At 45.2% G+C, this 22,003-nt stretch overlaps 1 protein-coding gene across 8 annotated transcripts in view; it reads right to left on the bottom strand.

The window, feature by feature from the left end:
• Positions 1 to 1,708: 1,708 nt before the first annotated feature.
• Positions 1,709 to 22,003, bottom strand: part of adgrb1a (adhesion G protein-coupled receptor B1a) — a 68,277-nt gene continuing 47,982 nt past the window's right edge. For 4 of the 8 annotated variants that reach the window (XM_029743641.1, XM_029743648.1, XM_029743667.1 and 1 more), the window contains 14 exons: positions 18,436 to 18,539; positions 18,038 to 18,140; positions 17,678 to 17,828; positions 17,498 to 17,567; positions 17,043 to 17,109; positions 16,445 to 16,530; positions 11,454 to 11,552; positions 9,907 to 10,078; positions 9,517 to 9,612; positions 9,345 to 9,408; positions 7,665 to 8,350; positions 6,720 to 6,755; positions 4,061 to 4,219; positions 1,709 to 3,672 (listed from right to left, as the gene is read on the bottom strand). In XM_029743641.1, coding sequence (XP_029599501.1) covers positions 3,478 to 3,672; positions 4,061 to 4,219; positions 6,720 to 6,755; positions 7,665 to 8,350; positions 9,345 to 9,408; positions 9,517 to 9,612; positions 9,907 to 10,078; positions 11,454 to 11,552; positions 16,445 to 16,530; positions 17,043 to 17,109; positions 17,498 to 17,567; positions 17,678 to 17,828; positions 18,038 to 18,140; positions 18,436 to 18,539 — 2,088 coding nt within the window. In that variant the 3' untranslated portion in view covers positions 1,709 to 3,477. Of the gene's footprint in view, positions 3,673 to 4,060; positions 4,220 to 6,719; positions 6,756 to 7,664; positions 8,351 to 9,344; positions 9,409 to 9,516; positions 9,613 to 9,906; positions 10,079 to 11,453; positions 11,553 to 14,989; positions 15,056 to 16,444; positions 16,531 to 17,042; positions 17,110 to 17,497; positions 17,568 to 17,677; positions 17,829 to 18,037; positions 18,141 to 18,435; positions 18,540 to 22,003 lie in introns of all 8 variants that reach the window. The other 4 variants (XM_029743661.1, XM_029743668.1, XM_029743659.1 and 1 more) reach the window with 3 other exon arrangements.

Below are 22,003 nucleotides of genomic sequence, written 5' to 3'. Positions count from 1 at the left end.
ATATGGGACCAGCGAAGGTCTACCAGTCATTTGTAGGGGTTGTAATACTTAGAGAACCTGTTCACTGGATTTTCACTGGACATTTAGTGAGAAGAAAGGTTGGCTTGGCTGTGAATGAGAGAGGAGATGAGAGGAGAGAGGAAGGTGAGTCAGTGTGTTTGTAACACACACACACGGGCGCACGCACACACACCCAGCCTTGGGCTTTGAGGTAGGTCGGCTGTTGGACCCTGTCAGCCTAAATCAGTGCCAGCTTCTCTCTGAGTCCCTGTGACACTGCTGCACATACATTCCCTGTTCTGAAAAACACAAATAAAACATCATCTGTGCCCAACCACGGGGAGGAGGGAGGGAGACAAAACTCCAGATTCCAGATGAAGAGTCTAATTCCAAAAATACTTTTTTAAACACAAACAGAAGAGAATCAGGGGGCGGAACAATGCCCATTGATTTGTTGTCCGTGTGTGGAAGACCAGATGATGTTCTTTGGAGTAGTGTTTCAGTGAGTTCGGTCCACTGTGCAGCTGGCCTCCTCTCTCTGAGTGGAGAAGTGGAGGATGGAGGGAGTGTAGGGGTTGGAGAACAAACCTCTGCACAGAGCGGAACAACTGCTACACCTACTGGGTGGGCCTCTGTACCTTGGTAACATTTAGATTGATAAAGCCTGTCCAAAGTACTTATGGCAGATCAGGTCAAATGTTAATGACTTTCGTGTTTATAATTTGATGCAACTCCTTATTTTCCTAAGAGATAAGCTGTGGTTAATCCAGCAGTCCAGCATACCTTTAAAACATTCCTGTATTGTACAGTAGGCCCCTAAAACCTTTTCCATTGGATTTGCCCCACTTAAAATGTCTAAAGTTGATTCATTGTGAATAAATTAATGAATAAATTATAGCCCAATAATTAGGGTGAGGACATTTAGCAGCTCTGCAGTGACATGGAGTAATATCCTCTATCCTCTATTTGCCTCCACCGTTGATGTATTCCTTAAATCTAATAATAACACATCATTTTTATTTGCCTGGGCTATTTACGAGCAGTTAAATCTTTATTAGCCGAGCGAGCGTCTTGTTGTCCAGATTGGGTGTCTGTACAGGGGCTGTAAATAATGCTTAGGTCATTACAGCCACACGCCTTCCCATTTCTAATCTCACACACAAGAGGAAGCATGCATACATACACACAATTTGAGCCCTCAATATTACTCCAGGTAATTGCGTTGGATGCCTTGTGGTTTGACAATATGCATTATGGAGAAAAAAAATTGGAGTCAATTAATGGAATATTTTTTAAACATACAGTACAAAAACTATAGGGGAATATGGAGATGAATTCCTCCGAGTCTAAAACGTTGGGGAAGGGGGGTGGGGGGTGCTATGCTGACATGTGGAATTGTTTTAAAATGGTCATACTACTTGATTTAGATTTTGAATTTTACGATCCATTTAGGTATGGTCTGACAAACACGCTCTAGCTCTGCCTCCTTTCACCACAGATGCAGAAATGCAACACTGGGGGAAATGGTGGATTGAGAAGCATTCAATGCAAACAAAACAGATATCTCTAGTTTAAACTGACTGATGTTGATGGGGAGTTTTTTGTTATGTAATTTAGATTGACGCAGCAGTGTGTCAGTGGACTCTAGGGGTTTAAATAGGGTATATATTAGGAATATTGTCAGTATAATGCACCAGGACAACTGATACTTTATTATATAGATATACTTTTATTAGAAATATGACACATTCATTTTGTGCTCTGAAAACTGTACATTAACAAAGAGTCAACCCCTGTGAACTAAAAAGGTGGAGGGGGCGGTGGAGGTTAAAGGTCAGGAGACAGAGGTCAGGGTTCATGTCAGACACGTACAGATCTGAGGAGGGAGTGACAGTCAGTGATACCAAAACACACACTGTTACATGGAGTTACAGAACACTCATATTCCAGTACCCTGAAAAGGATGGGAGGGGAATCATAATATGTGTTCAAAATGGCACCCTATTCCCTATATAGTGCACTACTTTTGACCTGTTATTTCCTGTCATTTGACCTGGTCAAAAGCAGTGCACTATATAGGGAAAAGGGTGCCATTTCGGCCGCAGATGTAATCTGAATAATCATGGTCATAATTATAATAATGAGAACAATAATCCCCAAGCACAGTAAGAAAGATATTTATAGGCCAAAATTCATTCTGTAGAACTCTGTTGAAATAATTACATTGCTGTACAACAGGACTCCAAAAGAGCCTTGTGCTTTCTCTGTGTGCAACTAATCCTAACCCCATACTGCAGAGTCACAACCTCTGTAATGTCCTATACAGTATTTATCATATATATTTTTATATTTATTCATTTCCATTGTCATTATTAAGCATAATTCTTTATATACTTTGTGACATGAGTATCCTTCATTTACCGAACAAGCAGAATTATATTTGCCACAAATGTACCAAGCCTGCTTGTATACCAAGCAACCAAGCAACCAATCAAAACACTGTCTCCTTGGCTTCTGCTGAGGTCATAGAAGCTTCCACCAATGAGATATGGCCATCTTGGCTTTCTGTGATGTCATTAAGGGCATCCGCAAATGAGATATCTCATCCTTGTTGGTCTATGCTGATGTCACTATGGCCCCCACCAATGGGAGGGTTTTCCACCCTTTGGCTGACTGTGATGTCATCGGTCTGCCCCCTTCCTGTAAAGGGGGTGTGGACTCTGTCTGACAGTGCAGTGGAGGGTGGGGGTGGTGGGGGGGGGGCTATTAGTTGGCATGGAGAGGCACATGGTTATGGTCCAGCAGTCTGCCTCCTCCACTGCCTAGGCGTGTTTGGGACATGTACTGGACATGTAGTTTGGTTGGAACATGTACTGTATGTTGGGTGAAGGTCTTGTCCAGACCAGGTCAATTGCCTATAGGCTTGGTTAGAACATGAACTGTATGGCTGGTCCAGGTGATCTGTTAGCAGGCTGGTGAAGAGTCCATAGGCAGTTGCAGTCTGTCCTTTTAATCTACTCTATCTACACCACCCAACTGCCAAACTGGCTAACCATCCACAGAGATCTACCAGGAGGGGAGAGGGACTCAAGCATGTGTCCAGTGAAGTAATAATGTGGATAATAACAGACCGGATATATGACTTTCTGACAGAGTAAACAAAAAACTGATTCCAGCAGCAATAAGAAAATATAACAAAATGCACCGCAAACCTGTTCTCATTCCCCCCATTTATAAGGCAATTGTCCTTTCTCTCTTTCCTTCTCTCTCTTTTAGTTGGGTCCTAACATAAAGTAGCTTCTCTCTCTCTCTCTCTCTCTCTCTCTCTCTCTCTCTCATTGGTCGTTGATCGTTGGTTCCCAGAGTGAGATTGAGATGTGGAGCTGCGGGAAGGGAAGGTGTCTGTCTGAGAGCTGGGCTGGGGGATGGGGTTGGCTGCTCTCTGTCTCTCTCTCGGTCTGTCTCTCTGTCTCAGTCTCACACCTCTGTCTGCAGGTCCATGATCTCCTGTCCCACCAAAGGGATGGTGGCGCTGGCCTTCTCCCACTCCACGTTCTGCAGCTCCAGGGGAGAGGCCGCCAAGGGCTCCAGGTCCTTCCTCATCCATGATGGGGGAGATTGGGTCTTCCTGATGCCCTCCCAGGCTCTCTTACTGGGTGTCTGCTGCTTGTCCTGTTGGATAGAGGGAGGGACAGGTGAGGAGAATAGGTCAACCAGAGAACAAACTAAATCATCAAAGGGCAAGAGATGTGATATTGTGAAATTGAAAAGAGAGAGGCAGAGAGAGATAGAGAGACAGAGAGATAGAGAGACAGAGAGATAGAGATACAGAGACAGAGATATAGAGAAGAGAGACAGAGAGACAGAGAGAGATAGACAGAGAGAGAGAGAGAGACAGACAGAGAGACAGAGAGACACAGAGAGACAGAGAGACACAGAGAGACACAGAGAGAGAGAGAGAGAGAGAGAGAGAGAGAGAGAGAGAGAGAGAGAGAGAGAGGGTGCTATTCATGGAGAGAGAATGGTAAAAAGAGAGAGTGGAAGAGACAGAGTGTCGTACGCTCATGATGGTCTTGTCGCTGCCTGCTGAGGACACACTCCACCTCTTCCCTGCCTTCCCATCGCCAGGCGGAGACGCCCTGTCCTGGTCTGCACTGTGGATCTTCCTGTTCAGGTCCTGGAACATGTCCTGGTGACGCTTCCGTGTGTGCATGATCTTCTAAATGAGACAATCACACAGGAAAATCCACCATCAACATCAATCCTCCTTAAACAACAACATAGCTTGTGCAAGATCTTCGACATGGACCAAACACATAAAAAACACCCATCATAGAAAAATCATTCCTTTAGCTCCCATTTTTTTATTTCACCTTTATTTAACCAGGTAGGCTAGTTGAGAACAAGTTCTCATTTGCAACTGCGACCTGGCCAAGATAAAGCATAGCAATTCGACACATACAACAACACAGAGTTACACATGGAATAAACAAAACATACAGTCAATAATACAGTAGAACAAAAGAAAACAAAAAGTCTATATACAGTGAGTGCAAATGAGGTAAGTTAAGGCAATAAATAGGCCATGGTGGAAAAATAATTACAATATAGCAATTAAACACTGAAATAGTAGATGTGCAGAAGATGAATGTGCAAGTAGAGATACTGGGGTGCAAAGGAGCAAGATAAATAAATAAATACAGTATGGGGATGAGGTAGGTAGATAGATGGGCTGTTTTAGATGGGCTGTTTACAGATGGGCTATGTACAGGTGCAGTGATCTGTGAGCTGCTCTGACAGCTGGTGATTAAAGCTAGTGAGCGAGATATGAGTCTCCAGCTTCAGAAATTTTTGCAGTTCGTTCCAGTCATTGGCAGCAGATAACTGGAAGGAAAGACGACCAAAGGAGGAATTGGCTTTGGGGGCTACGAGTGGGTGCTGCTGCTATGGTGACCAGTGAGCTGACATATGGCGGGGCTTTACCTAGCAGAGACTTGTAGATAACCTGTAGCCAGTGGGTTTGGCGACGAGTATGAAGCGAGGGCCAACCAACGAGAGTGTACAGGTCGCGATGGTGGGTTTGGTGACAAAACGGATGGCACTGTGATAGACTGCATCCAGTTTGTTGAGTAGAGTGTTGGAGGCTATTTTATAGATGACATCACCGAAGTCAAGGATCGGTGGGATGGTCAGTTTTACGAGGGTATGTTTGGCAGCATGAGTGAAGGATGCTTTGTTGCGATATTGGAAGCCGATTCTAGATTTAATTTTGGATTGGAGATGCTTAAGTCTGGAAGGAGAGTTTACAGTCTAACCAGACACCCAGGTATTTGTAAGTCAGAGCTGTCCAGAGTAGTGATGCTGGACGGGCGAGCAGGTGCGGGCAGTGATCGATTGAATAGCATGCATTTAGTTTTACTTGCATTTAAGAGCAGTTGGAGGCCACGGAAGGAGTGTTGTATGGCATTGAAGCTCGTCTGGAGGTTAGATAACACAGTGTCCAAAGAGGGCCCAGAAGTATACAGAATGGTGTCGTCTGCGTAGAGGTGGATCAGAGAATCACCAGCAGCAAGAGCAACATCATTGATGTATACAGAGAAGAGAGTCGGCCCGAGAATTGAACCCTGTGGCACACCCATAGAGACTTCCAGAGGTCCGGACAACAGGCCCTTCGATTTGACACACTGAACTCTATCAGAGAAGTAGTTGGTAAACCAGGTGAGGCAATCATTTGAGAAACCAAGACTGTCGAGTCTGCCAATAAGAATGTGGTGATTGACAGAGTCGAAAGCCTTGGCCAGGTCGATGAATACTGCTGCACATTAATCTCTGTTATCGATGTCGGTTATGATGTCGTTTAGGACCTTGAGCGTGGCTGAGGTGCACCCATGACCAGCTCTGAAACCAGATTGCATAGCGGAGAAGGTACGGTGGGATTCGAAATGGTCGGTAATCTGTTTGTTAACTTGGCTTTCGAAGACCTTAGAAAGACAGGGTAGGATAGATATAGGTCTGTAGCAGTTTGGGTCTAGAGTGTCACCCCCTTTGAAGAGGTGGATGACCGCGGCAGCTTTCCAATCTTAGGGAATCTCAGACGATACGAAAGAGAGGTTGAACAGGCTAGTAATAGGGGTTGCAACAATTTCGGCAGATCATTTTAGAAAGAGAGGGTCCAGATTGTCTAGCCCAGCTGATTTGTATGGGTCCAGATTTTGCAGCTCTTTCAGAACATCAGCTATCTGGATTTGGGTGAAGGAGAAATGGTGGGGGCATTGGCGGGTTGCTGTGGAGGGTGCCGGGCAGTTGACCGGGGTAGGGGTAGCCAGGTGGAAAGCATGGCCAGCCGTAGAGAAATGCTTATTGAAATTCTCAATTATAGTGGATTTATCGGTGGTAACAGTGTTTCCTAGCCTCAGAGCAGTGGGCAGCTGGGAGGAGGTGCTCTTATTCTCCATGGACTTTACAGTGTCCCAGAACTTTTTTTGAGTTAGTACTACAGGATGCAAATTTCTGTTTGCATCCACCACAGACATCTACAAAGCTTAGATAGAGTACTGTATATGATCTGCTATGCTGTCCCATGCACCATAATTATAAAGAAAAAGGGATTATGTAAATTCTAGTGGATTTTTGGAAGCAGAATTGAGACATTGGAGACAGTTTGTCAAATCAGCAAGACATTATGTCAGAAGAAATGCAGTCCAGAAGTCTGAAATTACCTCAAAATCCAGCTCCGCGTAGCGGGATTTTCGTCTCTGGAGAAAGACATGAGGAAAAGATTAAAATATACATTCTGCTGTCATCTATATGCTGTGTGAATTTGACTAGACAAAATTGTGATGTCTTCCTCAGCATTTCACTCTGTTTCACTGTTATTTTCAAATCAGTTAAAACGACTGAGACAGTTTCTCAGTGGTAACAGTGACTCATGAGAAACTGAGCGTCCATGTTGGTTCATCCTGACACCATTGGCGTGAATCCTTGCAGTAAACAGCTTGTGATCGCGTGACCTTTGTCAGCAAGCAGAGAAAGAAAGGCCTGACCTTCAGGCTGGTTGGTTGTTGGTTGCCCTGGCAGCTGCGACCTTGCACGCACAGCATTTTGGGAGGGGAGTGAGTTTGGCCCTGAGGTGAAAAGACACCAGCAGGCTGAGAGGTCTGACTGTCTGCCTATCTGTCTGTCTGCCTATCTGACTGGCTGGCTTGGCACGGGTAGCTGTGCGTGGGTGTTGCTGGTCAGTGTAGCAGTATGAGTTTGAGCTCCCCCACCGGACTGGCACAGTCAAGGAGAGAATACTAAAACCTGACCTTTTTAAAGATCTTGGTGTTCTGTCCAGCCAGGCGAGATAGGAATATTTCCGTACATGTTGCCACTACAGTGTTGTTACTACACAGAAAAGGATAGCGACTATAAAGATATCTCAACAGAAACCCTATGCCATGAATACAGTGCCACCACATTCTGACAGGAAACGGCACTGGCTGATTTCTGATATTTTCTTGATCAAGGAACACCTGTCCCATCATGTGGTGAGAACATGGGGTTGTGTGTGTTTGTATGTGTGTGTGTGTGTGTGTGTGTGTGTGTGTGTGTGTGTGTGTGTGTGTGTGTGTGTGTGTGTGTGTGTGTGTGTGTGTGTGTGCGTGTGTGTGTGTGTGTCTTACCTCCAGGGAGCTCATGGAGAGCGTGGACACGGTCTCGCTCTTGGACATCATTCCAGAGTTCCCAGAATCACCCTGTTCACACATGCTGTTGGTCATGTGGGATTCTCCGGAGACGTTCTGCATGTTGTGGATGGGCGACTCCCTCTCCGAGCAGGAGACACTGACCAGGTCCGCAGGCAGGCTCTTCAGCGCGAAACCCGGGACGCCCTCCACCCCCGCCGAGTTGGCCAGGTGGATGAGCCTGGTCTGGGGCATCTGCTGCTCGATGCTGATGTTGTACTTGGCCGTCGTGTCCTCCTTGCTGCCCTTTCCGGGCCGCCCCAGGGTGCCAGTGTTGTTGTTGTTAGGCAGGAGGATGTACCCTGGTCCCGGGCCTGTTCCTGTGCCCTCAGGGCCCCCGGCCTCCCCTGTCCCCCGTGGAGACAGCTCCCCGTCCAGCTGTTTAAAGAGCTCCCCGTCACAGATGTAGATGGACTTGGCTCCCGGCAGCTCGGTGCTGATGCCCTTGGTGGTGCCACCCTTCTCCCTGCGCAGGGTGAGGGTATGACTAGGGTAGTCTGCCACATTCTGGAGGTGGACCTTGGCCATGCTGGCAGGCATGGTGTTGAAGTTAGAGCCCTTCTGAAGGGTCAGGGGCTGGGAGGATGGCTTCTCATCACCCTGGAGAGAGGAACGCTTCAGAGTACCTGGGGGGAGAGGGAGGGAGGGAGGGAGGGAGGGAGGGAGGGAGGGAGGGAGAGATTTGAGAGGACGCAAAACTCAGAGATAAAGAGAGGGTGACTCTCAAGATGTCCAACTCAGACTTGGACATGCTATAGAATGAGTGCAAACCTTCCCACTGTTGATTTAACAAGTGACTACACTGCCTTCCTTGAACTTCTGATCATTAGCTTGACGATTACGCCGTGACCCTGTTTCACTGTAACTGCTGGATTGCTGTGGTGTGCATCTCACTATTGAGCACAGGGCTAGACAACAGCATCAGACAACTTCCTGTCAGCATGACACAATATCTTACAATCACTCCCCAGTCCCCACCGCTCCACACACACTCACACAAAGAAAAAGTCATTTCACTCCTCTTTTATATTCCATCTCCCCATTCAGTGGGCTTGTCTGCTGCGTCTCGCGTCTCAATGGCGTTTCTGCTCCAGATGCTTTTCCTGATATCCTGTCTCGGGAGATAATCAGATTCCCTTCCGCTCCCAACGGATATCAGAGGAGAGCCTCTATCTGATGCTGCACTGTTGGTGGGTACTTAATTATAACACGGACTGCCTGCCTGCCGGTGGATGTGGGGGAAGATGTGGGAGACTCAGACAACCCTATTTATCCGCATATTACTGCTCAGCACTCATTCGCACACCACCGCCCTATTGCCAAATGGCTGGGCTAAATTGCGTTATGCTGCAGTAATGTGGTGCATCTCATGTCAAAACAGTGTTTTGTGCTTCATAAGGGGCGGCTGCTGTGGCGGCCGTGGTCTGACAACGGGTGGAGAGGAGTGGAATGGGAGGGTGCTGCTAACACACAATACGCGTGCAGCAGAGAGGGCAAAGCAGGTGCAACTTTTGAATGACAGAACGCAAAGAAAAATCCACATGCATAGAGAGAGTTGTATAGGGTCAGACAGACAGACATACAGACAGACGGACAGACGGACACACTGCATAAACTCACTCTTTTTTTTGCCGGTACTCTTACCTCCTCTGCAAGCCATGTCGACGTCTTTCTCGAAATCAGTCTAATGAAGAAAAACATTTATAGAAAACCTGTTAACAAAGAACATGTAATACATATCAAGTATATTAGACATTGTTTTAGATGAAGAATAACGTTCCATTGGTACTACCATAAGCTGAGCGTGTCCGTTCTGGAAAGATCCCCCTGAGTCTCCATTCCCGTCCTCCTGGCGGTCCACTACCCGACACTTCACTGCCTCTTGAACCTACAGTACACCATAATAAACACAGAGGTCATGACCTTTCAATGTCATGGTCAGGTTTTTGTCTGCTCATCCTCCTCCCCTCCACATCACCCTCAAAACAACCAATGACTTGGTTTACTTAATCAACTTTTTCCTTTTAGCTCCTAGTGGAGCACAGGGCCTCAACAACCAACCAATAAAAATAACAAATAAAATAATAATAATAATAATAATAATAAATAAATAAAGAGTAGGAGACAGAGTATCATCAAGGTGAAATGTGTCAGAGTGACAACAGGGTGAAGAATGATGTACCTCTCTGCGCAGGATGCAATGCACCATGACGATGACGAAGCCTTCCAGCGAATCAAACACAGCGAACAAGATCTGGAAGAGGGAGGAGCGTCGGTCGGTGATGGCCAGGACAGCAGACATCCAGGTGAGTGCCAGGAGAGGCAGAACCACACAGGAGCTCCACAGCGACGCCCTGGAGGATGGGAGAGGAACAGCAGCCCAGGGTCAGCACTACAGTCAGTAGAAGATACACAAAGAATGAAAGACTACACTCCTGGAAAACAACTGTCTCAATTTAATACAATTTTCAATGATTTACTTGCTTGAAATGGGATTCAATGATACTAAAAACTACATGTAACTTTCTAATTACAATAGAAGCGTGTCAAATGTAATACAATATCTACTCCTAAAAAAGGCATCTATGTACTGCATGTTGCCCTCGTTGTTGAAATGATTGGCATTATGTACAGTATAATAAACCTATAATAAGGTATAGGTATATAGCCTGATGTTTTAAATATACTTACAGTAGCTACCGTAAATATGCTAATATCACACAAGAAAAACATCCATCCATAATCAATTGAAATATATGTTCCATAACTGACATATACAATATGCATGTACGTTTAGGATGTGTCAATAAAACATATGAGACCAAGGGCAACAGGAAAAGGAGGAGCTGAGGTGAGTAAAGGAAGAACAAAAGTGAAATGAAGCAAAGAAACGTAACATAAAGACAAACGCAAGAGGCAGAGGGCAGAGGTGTGATTAAGTGGACAGGGACTTGTCTTCTGGTCCATATGTCCTACAGGACAATGTCTCTCTCTCGCTCTCCTTTATCAACATGTATATTTCTTTCCCTAACTCCTCAACTCTTCAGTCTTTGTTTCACATGTCCACTTGTTAACTCTGTCCTGAGTTGATTGAATGAAAGGTTTCTAGGTGTTGATTAAACAGATCCAAGCATTCAGACACACTCCCACCGAAAAACACATTACATAAAATATAGCTATACAGGCCTGGCAACAGAAACCCAAAGCACATGCACACACGCACACACGCACGCACAATTGCACGCGCACACACACACACACACACTAATTGATAAGTCAAGTGCACTGCCCGTGAAAACCTCCTCCATGTGGATACAGATGTAGAGTTAGTGTATCCATCCATAGCCTGGGGGCATTAAATAGCTGAAAGCCACTGAGCCTTGCACTTTTACTCTGGCCTATATTAAAGCTGCTTTTCTGCTGTCTGTGCTTCACACAGACACACACACACACACATACACACACACACACACACACACACACACACACACACACACACACACACACACACACACACACACGCACACACCATATCTTACAAGAACAGCACTGTAGAACTAATTCCCAATGATTCTCAGCGAGGGTACAGGGGAAGAGAGGAAACGAAAAGGGGGGAACAAAAAGATAAAAACAAGAGGAGGAGGAGGTAGAGGAGGCATATAAAGGTAAAGGAAACAGAGGTAAAGAAAGCAGTATAGAATATGTGGGTAAATAATTAGCAGGACTAACATGGCGTTACTGGTAGCTGTGGTAGAAACGTCAGCCGACGAGATAACTCCGCACTTGGCACATTTGAGCGTCATATTGTACAGTGGTACTGTCATCTGACTGCAAAGTAGTCAAATTAACACACGCTGTAACATAATACACACAGATACAAATGCACACACACACACACACACACACACACACACACACACACACACACACACACACACACACACTCACACTCAGAGTGAGTCACAGTTCCCTCTCTCTCTCTCTCCTCTCTTTCTAGCTCTCTCTCTCTCTCTCTCTCTCTCTCTCTCTCTCTCTCTCTCTCTCAGGGCTAAGGGGTATGTGTGGGGGCTGGGCCGGACAAGATACACAACCACATGGGTGGATATGTCACTAAGGGTTGATTTATTCCTCAATGATTGATCATTGCTCCTACTATATGTGAAGACAACAAACTTATAGGGGATCCTAACCAACACAGAGTGAGTGGGATAATCAAGTCAACAAAGACACTATTGCATTCCAACATTATTCTAATCATCTTGAGTCTGTGCAGAAAAGTGCAGTGACACTGTTGCACATGATGTAGCTCAAACTAGTGATTAAAAATATGATTCATAAGTGGTTAAGGTAGCCTAGCGGTTCAGAGGTTGGGCCAGTAACCGAAAGGTTGCTGGTTCAAATCCCAGAGCTGACTAGGTGAAATCTGCCAATGTGCCCTTGAGCAAGGCACTTAACCCTAATTGCTCCTGTAAGTTGCTCTGGATAAGTGTCTGCTAAATGAACAAAATGTAAAAAGAGAGATACATGTGTAACTTGTGCAGGTCTGATTCTTATTGGCCAGGCCAGGCACCTGTATGTACACTGGCATGAATACACATTATATTTCCCTTCTTCATCTTATTATTCACATTGTTGAATCCTTCATTTACGTGCATTCAACTAAATAATGATGGTATTCTTATAAATGAATAAAGCAAATGTCTAATTAGAGACACTTCATGTGCCAATTGATGCTTTGCGTCTCAGTTGCGTTGTTTATTTAGCTTCCTAAATGTAATTGCTGTGAATATTTTCACCCCTGGTTATTTCTCCCTATGCCTCACTGGTCAGACTGATTACTTTATACAGGCATTACTGAACACCCTGCTAAGGCTCTCACGCACACACACGCACACACACATGCAGCATGTACACACATGCAAGCACCCACATACACACAAACACTCAAACACACTCACGCACAAACAATGAACTATGAACTCAAAGTAGTGAGTCGTGACAGGCCTCTTAGCCTAAATCTCCAATTAACCAATTAACAGTGTGTTTATGTGTGTTCATTACCAGGTGTATATCTGTGAATGTGTGTACGTTTACTGTGTTTCTGCATGGCTGTATTAAAACAACACAAAGGATAGACAATGAATTCTAAAGATTTCCTGAGAAGCTGTTTCTCCACTGGTACTGTAATCCACGAATACTGTAGAGAATCATCACAGTTCCCATCTAGCAGTCTATTTCTGTGTCACCCCACTTCTCCAGTGTCTGTGCTGTCATCTAATCTCTTCTCATCACATCACAAAGCCCAGTGTGGCTGTGGCCTGCCTCTCTCTGCCTGGATGCCTGGCTGGAAGTAAGAGACACAGTACAATCTCTACAATGCCTCTTCATCATGGATGACATACTGTCTGAGAAATAATACAGCAATAATACACGAGAGGGTATGTGATTACTGAGATTATTAGTAGGACGTGATGCAACAATAAACTGTGCATCCATACTTCAACACAATGGCTTGAAAGCTGTTTCATTATATTAAAATACTCCCACAAGAAACACACATCTAGAAGAAACAGAGTTCGAGAAGAACAGTGTCACAAAATGGCCGCTCGCAAAACAACAATTTAACCATCAATTCCGTACAGCCGCTGGACAGACGGATTAAAAATCACATTATAAGAAATTCCATTTCAAGTAAAAAGGCAATACAACCAACACCCCCCCCCCCACGTTCTGCCAAAGGCTGTTATATTAAAAAGCAATCAGTAGCTTTTGAAATACAACACAATTTCCCTTGTCTTTATGATGTGTAGATGACAGAGAGAGTTCAGTGAGAGAGAATGAAGCTGAGTAGGAAACACCCATATCCACAGGGACACATAGACCTGCTCAAATCAAATCCAGGTATTCAATCAAACAAGCAATACTCTTCAGCTAAATGCTCACTTCATTGTTCTGTCTCAACAATGTGGGTAGAAGAGATTAGATAGGTGATATCCTGTGGTTCCCAGTCGACAAACAAGGGTACAAAGCTTACCCAGTTTACTGGTATTTCTTTCACTTGGATCGTCCACTCTGTAACAATTGCCACTTTTTTCCAGTGAGTCTGGGAGGAGCCAGTCTGTATAGTGACAACTAGCGTTAAAGTAACTGAACAGCAACCTGCTAACACAGTGCTTCCTGGAATGAGGAATGAGGAAACAGTACACCCCAGCAGCTCTGCCTGGATGGCTTTACAGTTGGCCTTTCCTCTTCTCTCCTGTCTTGTCCTCTACTCTCCTGTCTGTTTCCATTTTCACATCCAATTAGCCTCTAATTGTAGGGGTGGAGGAAAGAGAGAGAGCCTCGCCAGGCAGCGAGGGTACATTTAAATCTCTGAGATATGAGAGAGTGGAGCCACAGTACGCCGTGCCTCCTTAGGCGCATCATCTAGCAATCATTAATTATCTTGATTAAACATGTTAGGTATTGAAAGGCATGCGAGGGGGCAAAGAGACTAACACCCTTCTGTTTACTACGTATCCACTCTGCAGTGCCACCCTGCCCCCTCCCCATAGTCCCTCCACCCCTCAGTCCACGTATGCTTAACCTGATCCTTGAGAAGGCTGTGAGGGAACAGAGCGGGCCTAAACAGTGAGTATAATATCAAAGAATACCATGGTATCCTACTGTGTTGTGTATGCATCCAGTCTTCTGGTGCCACCTCTGCCCCCTCTCCCCTCGGTCCAGGCATCACTGATAGCCCAGTGGTCTGCTGCGTAACATCGGTGTAAAACAACCCTTAAACAACCCCCCAGTACCCACTGTATAATCGAATGCACACAAACACACCGGCCAAAGCACAGACTCACACATCTAAACACACACGAACATACACACCCTGTCATATACTACTCTCTGCCATGTCCTATACTTCTGTCAGTATTCATTCTGTATCTTAGTAATGTGACTACTTTGAACAGAACTATGGATCACAACCGTGTTCTAGATTTTGCACTGCAGTTTATGTTTATAGTTATTCTATACATCTAGTGCTTGTCTAGCTGGTTTTAGATGGAAGCTGGGATATTGATAGCAGGGAAAGAGATTCTACAATACTACTAGTTGGGGAGTGTGAGGAGGGGGTATTAAGCCAATCAGAGTGTAAGGAGGGGATATTAAGCCAATCAGAGAGCGCTACTGCCAGGGGGAGGAGATTTAGTGGGTGGGCCATGAGCAGGGCTGATAGCCAATACAGTCAACAACAGTGGGCGGGGGAGATTTTTTACCGAATCAGTGACGAGGTGGAAAGGGGGAGCTGAGATTGAGGTGTTCCTGATTGGAGAGGAGGAGCCCTGAGTGAGAGAGGGGGGGATTCTGTGCAAACTCAAAACGTTTCAGACAGCAAGAAACAAACTTGTACAGTTCAAGAATAGATCATTGCAGAGAGGCAAACATGTTGTTCAGAGAAAATAAATACATAAATAAACAACAATACAGTTGGATGTACTAACGATCGCCAATGAGGGCACAGAACAGCAGCCTGCGAGAAGGGGGGAGCAGGGTACACCGAGGGGTCAAAGGTCAACCCTGGGGTTATATAGGGACTGAAGGTCATGACCTCTCACAACGTTGGCGTGTATTGAACTGCACATGCTACTGTGTGTATTAAGGAGCAGTAGTAAGTATAAAGAAGGCAGCCTTTATTAAGGCTGAATTAGGTTGAAAACCTTCCATCCTGTCTCAGCACGAGCTTGGAAATGCCAAAACGCTGTAGTAAAATCTCCAACACAACAGATGTATCAGATGGAGTATGTTTCATACTGTAGTGAGTAGCCTTTTTAACAAAGCAACGGAAAATAAACCAATTTCTATAGACATAGAGACAGCATTAGCGGCGTACAATAAATCAAACACATGACATTATCGTGTGCTTTGAGTGATCTCTGAGGTCTCTACTCTATACCCATAGGGCCCCTGCTCCCCTTCCCTATAAAACAATCAAGGAAACAAAATAAATGAGAAAGATGGATATACAGAAATGTACATTATATAGCAACACCTGAAAATGAAGAGAAGCTGAGTGAATGTGTAAAAGCAACATACAGTATATGGCAGAGTATAATGAAACCAACATGATAGCCATGAGATGAGCACTGATGCGCCATCTTGTTTCTTAATGGGAGGGTCCGATAACCACTGCATTCTTTCTCATCTTCCCTTTTCTTATATCTCCCTCCCTCCCTCCCCACCCTCCCTCCCTCCCTCCCCTCCCTCCCTCCTCCCTCGCTCCTCTCTTCTTCTATCCCTCTCTGTCAGACCTCATCCTCTACAAATCTTCCAATCATTGATCATTGTCTGTCTTATAAAACATCCACATATTCCTTTCAATATCTGCTCTTTTTCATTTCCCCAATCTCACCTCTCTCTCTCTCTCTCTCTGCTCTCAATATATCTCTCCTCCCTCCCTCTCTCTCTGCTCTCACTATATTTCTCCTCCCGCTCTCTCTTTCTCTCTCTCCCTCTCTCCTTTTGTCTGTGCTCCTATTCTGTTATCTCCCCTGTTTCTAAATTCTGTCTCCCCAAAAAAATAGCTCTTATCAATTTCCTCATCTGACTCTTTCTTAGATCCTGCGTTCTAAACGTGAGAGCCAATGGCATCGCTAGCCCCGCCCCCAAGTGTATGCCCCCAGGCTGGTTATTGGTGGACCAGTGAGATGGATGTGTGGTAGGATAAGGCATACCCTGCCCTCTCCTTCAGTTTCATATCAGTAATGCCGTCTTTGGACACCAGTTTGTTAAATACGAGAATCCCGATAACCATGTTAACCTGTCAGAGAGAAAAGAGATATGTGAACAAAGCAGCCAGATACAGAGTAAAACTCTTAGTCATTCAGAACATATAGCTACAACCACTCTGTCAGTCTGACATGGGACTACAGAAATGATAGAGTATGATACATGCATGTGAATTATATCAGTCCCACTCATAAACACAATAGCTTTACATATCAAACCTTCAGTATATATATAAAGTTGTAACTGCTAAGTCAAGGTAATAACATGTAGTTAGTCAAGTGGTAGCAATCTTGCACATAGGGTCCATTGATGACTATACATGGTTGATGAAGACGTTAGTTAGGATAATGTACAATCTATTGACTGGCTAAAACCAATAGTTGTATTTTGACTGCATTAAGCCAAAATGGTAAGTTTATGGTTAGGGCAAGATAAGCGTTACAGTATCTTACATATTTCTGTGGCTAAATGTTCATCTCAGATCAGTAAAGCAACAAAGGTTTCTCAGACAAATAGAGGCTGAGACAGAGAGATAGGAAGTACCAAGACTACAGCGGCAGCCGGTCCCACAAACGCATAAAGCAGACCACCTTCCAGAGACAGCCAGCAGCTGAGAGAGAAAGAGGAAGAGAGGGAGGAGGAGGAAAGGAAAAAGGCAGGAAGAGAGAGTGACACCAAGAGCAGGTGAGAAGGAAGGAGAAAGACCAATGAAAAGAAAGAAAGATGGGATGAGAAAAGGGGTAGAGCGAGGAGAGGAAGAGGTCCAGTCAGCTACCAGCAGTCAGGTCACACAAATACAACCCCCAAGTATAAGGATTCTGTATCACATGTCTTAAATGCTCTTTAAACAGTTAGCTAATCCAATATGGAAAGGTTTAGAAGAAGAAAGAGATATAGAGGTAAACAGAAAGAAAGATACAGAGAGAGAGAGAGACAGAAATACACTTATCTAGACAAAGGGAGACACAAAGCAACAATATCAGGGATAGCAGACTCACTAGTTGACGGTGCCATATCCCTTAGCTTTGGTGAAACCCACAGAGACTGCCACAACCAGAGCCGGTAGACCTGAGGAGGAGGAGGAGGGAGAAAGGTCAGTACTGGGTAGGGATGGGATGGACACACAGATGGACAGACAGAGAAACAGATAAAACTGATCGCCCCCCCAGCATCCTCACCCCAGCCCAGACACAGGAATCGCTTGCGGATGATGCGGTTCCTAAGCCGGCCAGTGACGGCCATGTATGACTGCCATGCCTCTGTCAGAACCCAACAGAACGACGACAGGAAGAAGAAATGTAGGAAAGCAGCGACCAGCGTGCAGATCACCTGAGAGAGGGAGAGAACACAAGATAGGAAGAGAGGGACAGAGAGGGACAGAGAGTGAGGGAGAAAGAGAAGAAGAGGCGGAGAAAGAAGGAGAGTGTGAGGGGGGTTGAAAGAGGGAACAGGGAAGAGATGGAGAGATGTGAGTAAAGGATCTTTACAAGACCTTGAGAGAGTACGTGGTGAGATACAGGTTGTTCACTGGCTCTTACCTTGTTCCGTGTCTGCGTCTGACCAATGAGGATGAGGGCGTTGGAGGAGATGATGGAGAGGCAGAAGTTGATGAGGATGACGGAGCGCTCGGAGCGAATGTACCTGAGGAGAGACAACATGTTGAGGGGTCCACACCTTTCCCAATTGACCGTCAACCATCAACAACCACCCCCATACTTCCTTCACTTAAACAGTTCAAAAGCTCTAGCCTTTTTACACTATCAAGCCAACCTGAACAGCACTATGCTGGTTCAGATTTAGTCCACTTTGTCCTTTCCAGCACGGTTCAAGCAACTATGGTGGATGTGTAACCAAACCAGCCTAGCACAGGTCAGCTGGGCATAGTAACTACTCAGATATCACTAGAAACAAAAGACCAGAGTCAATGTGTTCTCACCTCCAGACCGACACATAGATGATGATGAGGAGCAGCAAGGTGAGAGAGGAGACTCCACAGCCCACCATCAGCGTCACAGAGGGAAGCTGCATTTTATCCATGTTCTGCAGGAGACGCACATACAGTCAACACACAGACCGTTAAGGACTGTAAAGAAATGTAAAGAAGCTGTCTTCTTCTCCTTATTTTGGAACAGATTCTTTCTTCCACTCTCCTGATTCAGGACTGCAAAGCTAAAACAGCCACACAGCCACACACACAGGACCACCACACACACACACACACACACACACAGACATGCGCAGTGCCGTGTACAGAGGTAGGTATATCTGGTATCTGATAAAGAGAGCAGGGAGCTGGAGAGAGGCTGGCAGACAGGCTGCTGTTTGGGCCTTGGCTGGATATGGAGAGCAAGGTGACTCCAAGGTTAATCACCACACAGATTCTTAGCTGAAGGCCATGAAGCACATTTTGACAGATTATATTGTCAGACGTGAAGTCTGATTCAGCCAGATTCAAACATTATACTATGACACACAGCAAGATAATCAAAACCTCCTGTAAAAGCATCGACAACAACAGGTCGCCGTCTCCATGTTCCCGCAGCAGCCATTATCTTAGTTGCCATGGTGATGCAGGATGTCGGTACGGTAGCGTGGCAGCAGAAGCAGTGAGGGGAGGAAGGCTGCAGCAACCCACTGACCCTGTGGCTGCTTTATGCATCTCACTGGTGTGTGTGTGTCTGTGTGTTTAAGAGCGTGCGTGCATGTGTGTGTGTATTTCTGACACAATTCCCAGACTTGACTCATACATGCTTAGCAGCACTGACTGACGAGTGTTCCCTGCTGTGGCCTGAACAGAGTGAGAGCATCTAGCTGGCAGACAGTGTATCTATCTGAGGGAGTAGTGCAGCCTGCAGGCTCCCATGCATGTCATCCTGGGCACTGGCATGCCACTCTCCCAATGCAGGCCAGGCGTGTGTGTTGACTGCGTTCCTCAATATACCATTATGTGCTCTACACAGCAGTACCAACAGCGAGCCATATCCAACATGTGGGTGTGACCTGTAGACTAGAGGATGTTCAAGAGGCTCATGTTCAGGAGTGTTGCTTAATGAAGTCTGCTTACTCTAGAAAACTAGCTTGATTTAACGTGTCATGTGTTCCAAAAGGAAACATGTTCTAAGGGCAGCTGTCTTTGCTAAGGTTTGTTAGAGGTGGTGTTGGGGGGTGAATGTAGGTGAATGGGTCTGATGGGAAGGGATAGGGATGGAGGGTCGGGGTGCAGGGGGGGTTGAGGTGGTGTTGGGGTAGCTAGAGGTGAGATGCAGGTGGAAGGGAGAGAGCCAGTCTTATAACAGGGATATGGGGGGGAGATGAGGGGGGGCGTCTATGGTTGTGCATTCCACCCTCAAGCAGAAGATAATTGGAGTTTATAGTCTGTCTTGTTTCCAGGTTTGATGTGTGCTAGAGGGCCAAATGAATTAAATCCTTTGATTAATCTGCACTGCGGTGAGTTCCCCTCTCTCTCTGTCTGAAGGAAAAAGATTACGAGTGCAGCCGAATGGAACAATGTCCGCTGAGACCGAGTAACTCTTACAGCCCTCTCTGTCTCCACTAATGGCAGAGCAGGGATGTGGGATGTGAACTCCGTACAGTGCAATCGCCTAGTGAGAGAGACAGAGACTTCCCATCCGGAAGAGGCTACACTATCCCAGAGTTGACCTAAAACTGCAGATAGGGAGCATATACAGTTGAAGTCGGAAGTTTACATACACTTAGGTTGGAGTCATTAAAACTTGTTTTTCAACCACTCCACAAATTTCTTGTTTACAAACTATAGTTTTGGCAAATCGGTTAGGACATCTACTTTGTGCATGACGCAAGTAATTTTTCCAACAATTGTTTACAGACAGATAATTTCACTTATAATTCATTGTATCACAATTCTAGTGGGTCAGACGTTTACATACACTAAGTTGACTGTGCCTTTAAACAGCTTGGAAAATTCCAGAAAATGATGTCATGGCTTTAGAAGCTTCTGATAGGCTAATTGAAATAGTTTGAGTCAATTGGAGGCGTACCTGTGGATGTATTTCAAGGCCTACCTTCATAATCAGTGACATCATGGGAAAATCAAAAGAAATCAGCCAAGACCTCAGATTAATTTTTTTGACCTCCACAAGTCTGGTTCATCCTTGGGAGCAATTTCCAAATGCTTGACGGTACCACGTTCATCTGTACAAACATTAGTACACTAGTATAAACACCATGGGATCATGCAGCCGTCATACCGCTCAGGAAGGAGACGCGTTCTGTCTCCTAGAGATGAATGTACTTTGGTGCGAAAAGTGCAAATCAATCCCAGAACAACAGCAAAGGACCTTGTGAAGTTGCTGGAGGAAACAGGTAAAAAAGTATCTATATCCACAGTGAAATGAGTCCTATATCGACATAACCTGAAAGGCTGCTCAGCAAGGAAGAAGCCACTGCTCCAAAACCACCATAAAAAAGCCAGACTACGGTTTGCAACTGCACTTGTGGACAAATATCATACTTTTTGGAGAAATGTCCTCTGGTCTGATGAAACAAAAATAGAACTGTTTGGCCATAATGACCATCGTTATGTTTGGAGGAAAAAGGGGGAGGCTTGCAAGTCGAAGAACAACGTCCCAACCGTGAAGCATGGGGGTGGCAGCATCATATTGTGGAGGTGCTTTGCTGCAGGAGGGACTGGTGCACTTCACAAAATAGATGGCTTCATGAGGCAGGAAAATGTGGATATATTGAAGCAACATCTCAAGACATCAGTCAGGAAGTTAAAGCTTGGTCGCAAATAGATCTTCCAAATAGACAATGACCCCAAGCATACTTCCAAAGTTGTGGGAAAATGGCTTAAGGACAACAAAGTCAAGGTATTGGAGTGGCCATCACAAAGCCTTTACCTCAATCCTATAGAAAATGTGTGGGCAGAACTGAAAAAGCGTGTGCGAGCAAGGAGGCCTACACACCAGACTCAGTTACACCAGCTCTGTCAGGAGGAACGGGCCAAAATTCACCCAACTTATTGTGGGAAGCTTGTGGAAGGCTACCCGAAATGTTTGACCCAAGTTAAACAATTTAAAGGCAATGCTACCAAATACTTATTGAGTGTATGTAAGCTTCTGACCCACTGGGAAAGCTGAAATAAATAATTATCTCTACTACTATTCTGACATTTCACATTCTTAAAATAAAATGGTGATCCTGACCTAAGACAGGGAATTTTCACTAGGATTAAATGTCAGGAATTGTGAAAGGCTGAGTTTAAATGTATTTGGCTGAGGTGTATGTAAACTTCCGACTTCAACTGTACGTCTCTCAATGGCTAAATGGTGTTCTTGATTTGTTGGTTGCTGTCCTGTATCAATGCAGATATACATACAGTATCATCGTGTTAACAGCTATCCAACACCATCAAGACTTTCTGGGAATCACCATGGAAACAGTAGTTCAATGATACCTAGCCTGGGTGTGTCTAGTTTGTAGAGTCAGACTAACAGGCTTTGATTATGACCTTTCACTGAACT

The sequence above is a fragment of the Salmo trutta genome, chromosome 3, assembly GCF_901001165.1.
Source record: "Salmo trutta chromosome 3, fSalTru1.1, whole genome shotgun sequence".
In the NCBI taxonomy this organism is placed as follows: Eukaryota; Metazoa; Chordata; class Actinopteri; order Salmoniformes; family Salmonidae; genus Salmo; species Salmo trutta.
The sequence above is the reverse complement of the archived record's forward strand: the minus strand, read 5'-3'. Positions and strand labels throughout refer to the sequence as shown.